Source organism: Podarcis raffonei, chromosome 13 (genome assembly GCF_027172205.1).
Source record: "Podarcis raffonei isolate rPodRaf1 chromosome 13, rPodRaf1.pri, whole genome shotgun sequence".
Lineage (NCBI taxonomy): Eukaryota > Metazoa > Chordata > Lepidosauria > Squamata > Lacertidae > Podarcis > Podarcis raffonei.
This window is the reverse complement of record NC_070614.1, coordinates 50978595-50991742: the sequence shown is the minus strand read 5'-3', so window position 1 is coordinate 50991742 and position 13148 is coordinate 50978595. Positions and strand designations below refer to the sequence as shown.

The window sequence follows — 13148 nt, the reverse complement described above, 5'->3', positions numbered from 1 at the left end:
GAACAGAAATAGTGCTCCAGTGGTGCGGCAGCAGCAGGAGACCCCGTTAGCTAAAGTGGTACCTCAGGTTAAGAACAGTTTCAGGTTAAGAACGGACCTCCAGAACGAATTAAGTTCTTAACCAGAGATACCACTGTACCCCTCAGCAGGTGTAGCAAAGGAATAATCATTTACACGCAAATCATAATGCACACCAAAATTTATTAAATCTATCAAAAGAGCCGTTTACTTCAAGACCACCCCAAACCTTCCTATACTGCAAAAGAGGAGATGAATCGTTCATTTTACCGTTGCCAAAAGTGATGAAATCAAACCACACTTTGTTTCTTTAATCTCTGCCCACTTCGTTCTTTTCTTTTCCTCCTCTTTCCTCAAGTCTTCCTTAAGCACCTATTCATTCTCTCTCTATCTATCTCTCTTGCACAGGGATCCTGGATCAGGCCAAAGAATTTGGCCACCCCAGGCATGGGTGAGTTGAAGTGCACTATCTTCTGACACCTGGGCACCAGGGGTGGAGCTCTGCTGTAGGAAGGGAGGGGTGGGGCTGTTCCTTTTTGCTGAAAAGGTTGGCTTCTTTGCACGACCCATTATTGAGAAAGGAGGTAGAGAGGTGGGTGCCTGGGACGTCCTGAACATCCCGCTCCCAAGGGGTCGTGCACGCCAGCTAGCCCACATTACCTGAGCCACCAGCATGGCCACATACAACGTCCAGGTGGTGACTGGGAAGCAGCTCCGTGCTGGCACCATTGACTCTGTTTTTGCCACCTTGGTGGGCACCCAGGGCGAGAGCCCCAAAACTGTGCTGGACAACTGGGGCCCAGATTTCTACAGAGGAGCGGTGAGTGGTTCTGAACAGGGTGGGTTGTGGGGGTGGCGGGCAGCGGAGCTTTTATTTTTTTAAAAAGGGCATATCTTACATTTCCCTCCGATGAGCTGAAAAGCAGAAAAGCAGAGTCAAATCTTCCCCAAGGAGCAAAAAAATAATATTTAAGAAGTAAAATGTTAAGTATGCTTTTCTGCTACAGGGAAAATGAAAAATCTGTTGTTGCATTTTCTCCTGAGGAGCAATTGTGTTTGTGTGTTTGCTTTGCTGGTTTGATACGTGCCTGAAATCAGCCTTCTTTTTTGCCTGCTCATGCTTTCCATGTTAAAACTTGCTGATAAATAGTTAGGTGTGCTTATTTCTACGCCTCTGGCCATAGCTTTCCCCCCCTTCCCAATACTGTGTAACAAGTCAGTGGTTATCCAGTTAAACGCTTCCAGTGACATTTAAACAATTTTTTTATATTTGCACTGAGCTTTGAATAAAGCCCCATCAATATAAAAATGTCTAGCGATGATTTCATAGAATATTAATTCAAAATAATACGAGACATCTTGGCCCTATTAATTTTCCCCCAAGCAAGGTTAACTCTTTCTGAAACTTGATGACTTTAAAATGAGGTCAGGAGAAGAATGGAAATCTCAAGGCTCCACCTACGTAATTTCTTTTAAAAACATTTTCTTTATTAATTTTCCAACATTGACCCAATATTACTAGAGTTTAGCCAATTATACAGATTCCAGTTAATATCAAAATAATTACAATTATTTCCAGATTTATACAATTTAATCAAAGTGGTTTCCTGTGCTCCTTGATCAATGTTTTTTGTCCAGTTCTTATTTTGCTGTGGTTCGTATTTTTTAATTAACATCTAATTACATTTCAGTTGGTATATTAATCATTATGATAACAGCTGCAACGATTACTATTCGTGTTAATTAGTGATGCAATTGGCGCTGTGGGTTAAACCACAGAGCCTAGGACTTGCCGCTCAGAAGGTCGGCGGTTCGAATCCCCGCGACGGGGTGAGCTCCCGTTGCTCAGGCCCATCTCCTGCCAACCTGGCAGTTCGAAAGCATATCAAAGTGCAAGTAGATAAATAGGTATCTCTCTGGCGGGAAGGTAAACGGCGTTTCCGTGCGCTGCTCTGGTTCGCCAGAAGCGGCTTAGTCCTGCTGGCCACATGACCCGGAAGCTGTACGCTGGCTCCCTCGGCCAGTAAAGCGAGATGAGCGCCGCAACCCCAAAGTCGTCCGTGACTGGACCTAATGGTCAGGGGTCCCTTTACCTTCATTCATATTAATACCTTATCTAACTTTCCATAGAATTTCAAATGAGGTGCTCTAATTATTTTCCTTCTCTCTGCGTGTGTCAGTCTGAATATGTCCAATTATAAAACTCCTTGACCTTTCTCTGCTGTCTGATTCTTGAAATTCCTCCAATTCCTGTTGTCTCTCAGCTATAATCCTGGAGAATTCTCAAAATATCTCAATAGCGCCCTCTCATCGTGCTCTCCTCTTGCTCAGTGTTTCCGGACAACAACATATTCCAGCAGCCCACTCTTTCTCACTTCTCAGTCAACATCTAGAAATTTTCACGAATGGAAAAAGAGAGATTCAGCTTCTGCCGCAAGGGATCTTCGAGTACATTCATTTAAATTAATCACCACCAAAGTCTCCATGCCTCCCTCGTCCACAGCTCCAAATTCCTTTCATCTTTATGTGATTCTATGACAGACATAGGGACGTGGGTGGCGCTGTGGGTTAAACCACAGAGCCTAGGACTTGCCGATCAGAAGGTCGGCGGTTCAAATCCCCGCGACAGAGTGAGCTCCTGTTGCTCGGTCCCTGCTCCTGCCAACCTAGCAGTTCGAAAGCCCGTCAAAGTGCAAGTAGATCAATAGGTACCGCTCCGGCGGGAAGGTAAACGGCGTTTCCGTGCGCTGCTCTGGTTCGCCAGAAGTGGCTTAGTCATGCTGGCCACAGGACCCAGAAGCTGTACGCTGGCTCCCTCGGCCAATAAAGCGGGATGAGCGCCGCAACCCCAGAGTCAGCCACGACTGGACCTAATGGTCAGGGGTCCCTTTACCTTTATGACAGACATACACACAGCACTGAGTTCTCTAGTGTGCTCTATAACCAAATTCCAGTGTGCTGTTGAAGTGCCCCAGAAGAAGAAGTTGAAATCCTCTTTTAAAAAATTAAACCTGTGGTTTTTGTGCATTCTTGAGATTTTATCTCTCACACACATCCATTTCCCTTCCTGTGATTGATGCCAGAGGCTTTCAGGTAGATGTCCAGGTGGGCTTATATTCTTAGTTTTGCTGTCCTGATTTTCATCCTTCTGTACTTTGGGGATGACTTACCATAAGTTGTTACCGAGCCAGTGTGGTGTAGTGGTTAGAGAGTTGGACTTTGCCCCTGGGAAACATCAGGGTTCAAATCCCCACTCGGCCATGAAGATCACCTGGTGACCTTGGGCCAGTCACTGCCTCTCGGCCTACCTTGCAGGTTTGTTGGGGAGATAAAGTAGAGAGGAGAACTCTGTATGCCTCTTGAGCTCTTTGGAAGGAAGGTGGGGTGTAAATGCAATGCATAGCAAATGCATATGGGGCCCCAGAGCTCATTTTCAACCCCAGGGGCTTCCTAGATATTAAATAGTGGGTGGGCATAGCAGACAGCACAGAGATTTCTCCAAGTAGTTCTTTATAAGTAAGCTGGAACGGAACTGAACAGCAAACAGCTCAGCCGGCCTGCTTTTATAGGCAGCCGGCTGTCAACATTGTAACAAAAACAACCCAGGGTTTCCCGCCTAAATTAACTGACGTGGACCTGAGTGAAAACTATATACAGTCATACCTCGGGTTGAATGTGCTTTGGGTTGAGCGTGTTCGAGTTGCGCTCCACGGCAACCCGGAAGTAATGGAGTGCGTTACTTCCGGGTTTTGCCGCTCGCGCATGCGCAGACGCTCAAAATGATGTCACGCGCATGCGTGGAAGCGGCAAAACACGACCCGCGCATGCGCAGACGCGCCGTCACTTGTTATGTTCGCTTCAGGATGCGACCGGGGCTCCGGAACAGATCCCATTCGCATCCCGAGGTACCACTGTACATGATACTCCTGGTGGCCAGGGTGAGAACTTCAATACATAACACCCCTCCCCACCAAGATAAGGCATCAGTTACAATCATAGTGGTTCCATTACATACAGCAATACCCTTGTTGTTTTCATTAAGGCACATAAGCATATTAATTGACCCTATTCACCATACAGCTTTACATGTGCAGTTTGTCCGGTGAATATAGTCTTTTAAATAAGCTGGGTGCTTGGAAACACTGCCAGTACCAGAGTCCGGGTGGCCGCCCGATTCTGGCTGCGACTGTGGTGTGACCAAATGTGGCATTGAGCCCGAGTTCCCTGGCTCCGCTGCTGTCGAAGGAACCACCGAGGGTGGACTTGACAGACGGTCAGGCATAGCAGTGATCCGAGTCTCTGGAGAGCCAGGCAGACCCACCAAAATGGCTCGGCTCGGCTCCATGCCCTCAGTTTGTGAGGAAGGTTTAGGTGGAGCCTCGCCTTCCATTAGTGACCGCTCCGGAGCTGGGGCCACAGTTGGGGGCACAGCGGTAGTGTCCAAATCCCTAACCCTGCGCCTTAGCTGGTCTATGTGCCAGCACCACAAGTGTCCGCTCTCGAGGGCCACCTGGTAAGAACGAGGCCCCATGACTCCCACTACCGTGGCCGGCACCCAAGGAATGTCCCAAGGTGAGAACTTCAATACATAACACTAGACATCTTTGGCAGGAATAATAATAATAATTTATTATTTATACCCCACCCATCTGGCTGGGTTTCCCCAGCCACTCTGGGTGGCTTCCAACAGAACACTAAAATACAATAACTATTAAACATTAAAAGCTTCCCTAAACAGGGCTGCCTTCAGATGTCTTCTAAAAGTCTGGTAGTTGTTGTTCTCTTTGACATCTGGTGGGAGGGCGTTCCACAGGGTGGGCGCCACCACCAAGAAGGCCCTCTGCCTGGTTCCCTGTAATTTCACTTCTCGCAGTGAGGGAACCACCAGAAGGCCCTCGGAGCTGGACCTCAGTGTCCGGGCAGAAAGATGTTCCACCACCTGAGTCGGAGCCCCCCAACCCTCCCTTTGTATTCCTGCACACAGATGCAAACACACACACACCACGTCCACATCCTTCAATTTTGCTCCAGGCAAAATGGAGACCGACACAGTCTCATGCCCTTCCCTGACCTCTCCACGGCTGCCCAGATCTTCAGGCATGAAAAGGATGCAATTTGCTTCTAAAGCACATACTAATGCATAAATGCTTGAACATGGGGGCTAAAGACCACCACTATGCTTCCCTCCATCATCTCCCCGCTGCCACCAGCAACAAATACAGAAACTATGTAAAGGTCTCCATACTACTGCAAAAACCAGGGGTTGGCAAACTATGGCCCGGGGGCTGGATGCGGCCTGAAAGGGTCACGAATCTGGCCTGCACCATGCTGAGGTAAACTCCGACGCGGCCTTTCATTCATAGAGCCACCGCTGACATGCAGCCGGCCATGGCTCCCATAGCAGCGGGGCGCTGAGCAGCTAGGGGGCCAGCGGCTTTGGTGAGCTCGTGGGGCTGGCGCTGAGGATGGAGCTGAAGCTGGGTTTCCTCTTGCGTGTGGTGCTGCTGCTGCTCTGGTCGTCGCTCTGAAGAAGTGTGCATGCACACGAAAGCTCATACCAACAACAAACTTAGTTGATCTCTAAGGTGCTACTCTAAGGGACGCGGGTGGCGCTGTGGGTAAAAGCCTCAGCGCCTAGGGCTTGCCGATCGAAAGGTCGGCGGTTCGAATCCCCGCGGCGGGGTGCGCTCCCGTTGCTCAGTCCCAGCGCCTGCCAACCTAGCAGTTCGAAAGCACCCCTGGGTGCAAGTAGATAAATAGGGACCGCTTACTGGCGGGAAGGTAAACGGCGTTTCCGTGTGCGGCTCTGGCTCGCCAGATGCAGCTTTGTCACGCTGGCCACGTGACCTGGAAGTGTCTCCGGACAGCGCTGGCCCCCGGCCTATAGAGTGAGATGAGCGCACAACCCCAGAGTCTGTCAAGACTGGCCCGTACGGGCAGGGGTACCTTTACCTTTACCTTTAAGGTGCTACTGAGAGCAAATGATATAATGGTGGTTATGTTACGGTATTATTTGTTGTTGTTGTTGAGTCATTTAGTTGTGTCCGACTCTTCGTGACCCCCTGGACCAGAGCACCCCAGGCCCTCCTGTCTTCCACTGCCTCCCGCCGTTTGGTCAAACTCATGCTGGTCTCTTCCAGAACACTGTCCCACCATCTCGTCCTCCGTCGTCCCCTTCTCCTTGTGCCCTCCATCTTTCCCAACATCAGGGTCTTTTCCAGGGAGTCTTCTCTTTTCAGGAGGTGGCCAAAGTATTGGAGCCTTAGCTTCAGGATCTGTCCTTCCAGTGAGCACTCAGGGCTGATTTCCTTCAGAATGGAGAGGTGTGATCTTCTTGCAGTCCATGGGACTCTCAAGAGTCTCCTCCAGCACCAGAATTCAAAAGCATCCATTCTTCGGCGATCAGCCTTCTTTATGGTCCAGCTCTCACTTCCATACATCACTACTGGGAAAACCAGAGCTTTTACTATAAGGACCTTTGTTGGCAAGGTGATGTCTCTGCTTTTTAAGATGCTGTCTAGGTTTGTCATTGCTTTTCTTCCAAGAAGCAGGCATCTTTTAATTTCATGGCTGCTGTCACCATCTGCAGTGATCATGGAGCCCAAGAAAGTAAAATCTCTCACTACGGTATCATATAACTGTTAAAATTTGAAAATCAATAAAAATCATTTTCAAAAAACAAAACAAAAAACCCCACATTCTAACAAAATCCAGGCTGCATTTCTGAGTGCAAGAGCGATAATGGGACATTGAAGGGCAGGGGAAGTTGAGCTGGTGCTTAACCCTTCCCCCACTGCCTGTTTTCCTCTGTATCCTGCAACGGATTGCCCTCCTGTAGGGAAATCCGGTGGGTGTTTCCTCTTTCCCCCAGAATTGAGTATCATGGCTTCTTCCTTCCTTCCTTCTTTGCTGTTGGCAAACCCATGGTTCCCCTAACTGGAGAATATCCGGAAGAACTAGGTTGTGAAACTTACGTTTTCTTTCTTAACTTAAGTTGCACTCTGTTGCAAGCGGCTTTTGTAATGCTCTTGTTCTGAAGAAAATCAAGTCCAGCAAAGGAATGCAATATTTTTATTTATTGCATTTATGTTTCATTTATTTATGAATGAAGGGTATGCAATCAGTGTGGATGAGGAGTGGGGAAACACAGTCCTGGGGTCAAAATGCAGTCTTCTGGTCCACTCTGTTTGGTCCTTGAGAGTCTCCGCAGGATGCATTCCTCCCCACGTGACTTCACAATGGTGGAAAACATCCTGGAATTTTGATAATCCCCCTCCTTTGCCTAGGTGGAGGGCAGAGGAATGTGCAAGCGTGTGTAGGAATTTTTTTAAAAAATATATTTTTATTTTTTACCAACAACCCAAACACAAACAGTGAAACCCTACAGGCGGCTGATACATTGGGTATACATAATCAATAATAACATATTCAAATCAACCATATGTACAATTCTATATACATTAACACTCCTCCCTCCACAAGGTTTATTTAACTTTTAACATTTTAATTGCCCCAAATGGTTCAAACCTACCCAAATAATTCAGTATCTTCTGAAACCAATCCTCCTCTTTCTCACTGACCTTAAACCCTTTCATTTTGTGTATCTTCACAGTTAGAGATTCTAAACTTATAATATTATTCAGTTTTTTCCTCCATTGGTTCATCCCTAGCTCTTCTGCATTTTCCCAATTACTCGCTATAACCTAAGCGCGTGTAGGAATTGGTCTAGTGTACAAAGGTGAAATTAGGGACGCGGGTGGCGCTGTGGGTAAAACCTCAGTGCCTAGGACTTGCCGATCGCATGGTCGGCGGTTCGAATCCCCGCGGCGGGGTGCGCTCCCGTCGTTCGGTCCCAGCGCCTGCCAACCTAGCAGTTCGAAAGCACCTCCAGGTGCATGTAGATAAATAGGGACCGCTTACCAGCCGGAAGGTAAACGGCGTTCCGTGTGCTGCGCTGGCTCGCCAGATGCAGCTTGTCACGCTGGCCACGTGACCCAGAAGTGCCTGCGGACAGCGCTGGCTCCCGGCCTCTTGAGTGAAATGAGCGCACAACCCTAGAGTCTGGCAAGACTGGCCCGAACGGGCAGGGGTACCTTTACCTTTTCCCTTACAAAGGTGAAATTAAGATTAATTGCTCTGCCCTGCCTTTGCCTCTGACCAGCCCACCATCCGCATGTGGCCCCCCGGAAGGGAATGAGACCCTTGAACTTCCCCACTGATGGATTGTATGGCCCAATGGTTTGACTCAGTGTAGGCAGTTCAGTGTGGTGCAATGGTTAGAGTGCTGGACTAGAACCTGGGGGAAACTAGGGTTCGAATCCCCACTCAGCCACGAAACTCACTGGGTGACCTTGGGGGCCAGTCACTGCCTCTCTCAGCCTAACCCAGCATTTCTCTGATGAAAATAGGGACATTCTGTTCTACATCAGGAAGATTCTGGAGTATTGGGTCCCTTGACCCCCAAATTTTCTTATAATGTTGCAGGATTCTCAATCAATAAGACAGACACCGGGTTCTTCGAGGAAAAGCCTTTGGTTTATTAATCTCCGCAGCTGACTGCAATGGGATAGCTCCCAAAAGCTGAGCGTCGTACCCAGATCAGAGCAGGGTTTTTATAGTGCGAGACAAACAACTATCAGCAGAATATATCACGACATCCAGAACAAGATAGAATATTGCAAGCAAGTAAAACACAAGAATCCCATCACACCAGTTCCTCTCCTGGGGAGCTTGATTTCCAAGCAGGTTTCAAGATAAGGTCCCTTCTCAAGATAAGCTCACTTCCCCAGTACGTTTCAGAGCACAATTCAAAGTGTTGGTGTTGACCTTAAAATCCCTAGACTGCCTCAGCCCAGTAGACCTGAAGGAGCATCTCCACCCACATCGTTCTGCCCAGACGCTGATGTCCAGCGCCGAGGGCCTTCTGGCAGTTCCCTCACTGCGAGAAGCAAAGCTACAGGGAACCAGGCAGAGGGCCTTCTCGGTGGTGGCACCCGCCCTGTGGAACACCCTCCCATCAGATGTCAAAGAGATAAACAACTACCTGACATTTAGAAGACATCTGAAGGCAGCCCTGTTCAGGGAAGTTTTTAATGTGTGACATTTTAATGTATTTTTAATCTTTGTTGGAAGTTGCCCAGAGTGGCTGGGGAAACCCAGTCAGATGGGCGGGGTACAAATAATAAATTATTATTATTATTATTATTCCCCATTTCTTCCCAGAAACTGCTATCTTTGCAGACAGAGTTCTGGCCCATCTTCTAATGGGGTGGGGAGACAAACACCGTGTCTGCTTCTATTTAGGGAGGGGCTTCTGAGGCAAGTAAATTCTATTTGGTGCATCCATCAATAACGGTATGTTAGTCCAACAAGCAGCTTGCTGCCTGAGTGAGGATGGGGTTCTTCTGAGGGCTGCAGTGCCAAGGATGGCTGAGGACTTTGATAATTCCCATAAAGCCTACAGGCTAAGTTAAAGGTGAGGTTTTTCACCTGGAGTTGAAATCTGTCTCTTTATCATCCCTTCCTGCTTTCTAAGGCTGCCTCTGAATCTCCCAACTTTTCCGTTGCAGGTGCATGACTACGAAGTCACCTGTGAGCAGGAGCTGGGGGAAATCGTGCTTCTCCGTCTCCACAAAGAAGTTGTGTCTAATCTGCTGTCCACGAGCTGGTACTGTAGTTTTGTCACCGTGACGTCCCCCAAAGGAGAAGTCTATAGATTTCCATGCTATCAGTGGATTGCGGGCTCTGTTACCCTGGAGCTGAGGGAGGGGACAGGTAAGTAGACTTGCTTGGAGAGAGAGAGAGAGAGAGAGAGAGAGAGAGAGAGAGAGAGAGAAGAAGGTCCCTACTCTGCAAAATCATCTTTTAGCCTGTTGATTGTTTGGACAGCATGCCCGTCCCCCCAAACATGGTGATCAATGGTATTTACTGTTCATAAGAAAATATAAATGACAGTGGAATCTTGGTTCTCAAACTTAATCCATTCCAGAAGTCCGTTCCAAAACCAAAGCGTTCCAAAACCAAGGCACGCTTTCCCATAGAAAGTAATGCAAAATGGATTGATCCGTTCCAGACTTTTAAAAACAACCCCTAAAACAGCAATTTAAACATGAATTTTACTATCTAACGAGACCATTGATCCATAAAATGAAAGCAATAAGCAACGTACTTCAGTCACACAACCAACCAACCAACCAACCAGTAGCTGAACTGGGTTCCACACAGTCACAAAAACAAAACAAAAAAAGAGCCGCAGAAACGCAAAATAAATAGCAAAAACAGACAGACCTCGGTGTAACACTCCAAACGGAAGCGAGGCACTCAAAACGGAGCACGTGTGGCTTCCGAATAAAGTTCGCAAACTGGAACACTTACTTCCGGGTTTGCAGGGTTTGGGTTCCAAGTTGTTTGAGTACCAAGGCGTTTGTGAACCAAGGGACCACTGTAGCAGATCTGAACCGAATGAAGCAGGCTGACATAATAAACACCATCTCTCTCTCTCTCTCTCTCTCTCTCTCTCTCTCTCTCTCTCTCTGTCCCTCCAGCGAAGACACCAGCTATGGATGCTCTTCCTTCACTCAAGGACCACCGGAAGAAGCAGCTTCAGCAAAGACAATCTTGCTACGAGTGAGTGTGGCTGCTGTAAACTTCTAGTCATGCAACCTGTGTGTGTTTGTGTGTCTGTGTAATGGATCCCTGGGTTCTGCCTCCAGTTCTCAGGGGTGGGTGTGTTTAGTCCTCATTCCTCATTTCCAATGTTCAGAGTGTAATAATAATAATAATAATAATAATAATAATAATAATATAATTTGTTATTTGTACCCCACCCATCTGGCTGGGTTTCCCCAGCCACTCTGGGCGGCTTCCAACAAAGACAAAGAATACACTAAAATGTCACACATTAGAAGCTTCCCTGAACAGATGTCTTCAGATGTCTTCTAAAAGTCTGGTAGTTGTTTTTCTCTTTGACATCTGATGGGAGGGCGTTCCACAGGGCGGGTGCCACCACCGAGAAGGCCCTTTGCCTGGTTCCCTGTAGCTTTGCTTCTCACCCAGTATACCTGAAGGAGCGTCTCCACCCCCATCGTTCAGCCCGGACACTGAGGTCCAGCTCCGAGGGCCTTCTGGCGGTTCCCTCACTGCGAGAAGCAAAGTTACAGGAAATCAGGCAGAGGGCCTTCTCGGTGGTGGCGCCCGCCCTGTGGAACGCCCTCCCACCAGATGTCAAGGAAATAAAGAACTATATGACTTTTAGAAGACATCTGAAGGAAGGCCTGTTTAGGGAAGTTTTGAATGTTTTATTTTATCGTGTTTTTAATATTCTGTTGGGAGCTGCCCAGAGTGGCTGGTCCATGACATTGTGATCTTGATTTCCTTCTGCACAGGTGGAAGAAGTTTGCTGAGGGCGTCCCTTTCCATCTGGACGTTGCATCCCCCAAGGAACTGGACACAAACATCAGGTTTTCTTTCGTCAAAGCGGCGGATTTTGTCAATCGCTCCAAAGCCCAGTAAGTTTGGGGAAAGAAGCCGCAATGTAGGTGGCAGATCACGTTCCTTAACGCAGACTATTTTCTGGGCTACGCACAGGCAGTTCCAGCCCAGGGTCTGTGGTGAACAGTGAAGTGTAGGTGGGTTCCCACGAGGCAAGACACAGTGATAACAGCAAGAACCTTTGTTGAACTAACAGAACTGGACAACAGGGGCAAAGCAACTGCTTATATACATTTCTGAAGGCCTGGGCCACTCCCACTCTCAATGTGATTGGCTGTCTAAACTTCCAAACTGCGAATCATGACTCAGAGTTTCAGGGCCAATGGCAGAGGCCCAAATCCTGAAATGTTCTGCGATTGGACAACATGTATCGAATCAGAACACAGGGGCTCAGAATCCTTAGTCCAGACCCAAGCTCAGGCAAACACAGACCACTGAATACATAACAAGCAGACAAGGGGAAGGAGAATTCTGGAAGGAGGAACAACGCTAGTCAATGTTGCTCTGGCCATTCGCACCTCCTACAGTGCCTAGGAAAGATCTCAGGATATCCCCTCAGAAATCTGCCATGTGGGACATACCAGTATACCTGAAGGAGCGTCTCCACCCCCATCGTTCTGCCCAGACGCTGAGGTCCAGCGCCGAGGGCCTTTTGGTGGTTCCCTCACTGCGAGAAGCAAAGCTACAGGGAACCAGGCAGAGGGCCTTCTCGGTAGTGGCACCCGCCCTGTGGAACGCCCTCCCACCAGATGTCAAAGAGAACAACAACTACCTGACATTCAGAAGACATCTTAATGCAGCCCTGTTCAGGGAAGCTTTTAATGTGTGACATTTTGGTGTATTTTTGGTCTCTGTGGAAGCCGCCCAGAGTGGCTGGGGAAACCCAGCCAGATGGGCGGGGTACAAATGATAAATAATAATAAATAATAATAATAATACCAAAAAAGTCCCAAAGTGACTGACAACCAAAGTAAAGCAATAATAATATAATAATGAAATTATGTACACATATGATAGCAGATGAAACATTTCAGTATCATATCATTTGCGCTGCCCAAATCCCAAGGAAAATAGAATTGTAGAGTTGGAAGGGACCCAAAGGATCATCTACTCGAACCCCCTGCAATGCAGGAATATGCAGTTTCCCCATATGGGTATTGAATCTGCGAGCTTGGTATAATCGGCACCATACTCTAACCGACGGAGCTATCCAGCAAAAAACTATCTTTGTGTGGCTCCAAAAGGAAGACAAGGCTGGTGCCCGGCAGGCCACCTCAGAAAGTGCATGTGAGATTGCTCATCCACCATGTCTTTCCTCCATGAGAATGTCATAGGGTGGAGACGATGGCTTCTTGCATTTAGTGATGCTCTCTGTATCGTATTACACTGTTTTACTGGCCGCTGCTGAAATTCTCGCCTTGACTTCTATTGATGGTTGATTCGCTGTTGTATTTTAGCTTTGGAAACTGCCCAAATAGTATTGTTATTGCAGTGTGCAAATGCTTTCAGTAAGTACAGTGGTACCTTGCGCCTTGGTTCTCAAACAACTTGGAACCCAAACACTGCAAACCTGGAAGTAAGTGTTCTGGTTTGCGAACATTTTTCGGAAGCTGAACGTGCTCCTTTTTGAGTGTTATGCT

At 47.8% G+C, this 13148-nt stretch overlaps 1 protein-coding gene across 1 annotated transcript in view; it reads left to right on the top strand.

The window, feature by feature from the left end:
* Nucleotides 1-493: 493 nt before the first annotated feature.
* LOC128400135 (hydroperoxide isomerase ALOXE3-like) overlaps nucleotides 494-13148 on the top strand; it is a 28637-nt gene continuing 15982 nt past the window's right edge. The window contains exons 1-4 of the mRNA XM_053362170.1: nucleotides 494-838; nucleotides 9588-9792; nucleotides 10563-10644; nucleotides 11403-11525. Of these exons, the coding sequence (XP_053218145.1) occupies nucleotides 692-838; nucleotides 9588-9792; nucleotides 10563-10644; nucleotides 11403-11525 (557 nt within the window). The 5' untranslated portion in view covers nucleotides 494-691. The remainder of the gene's footprint in view (nucleotides 839-9587; nucleotides 9793-10562; nucleotides 10645-11402; nucleotides 11526-13148) is intronic.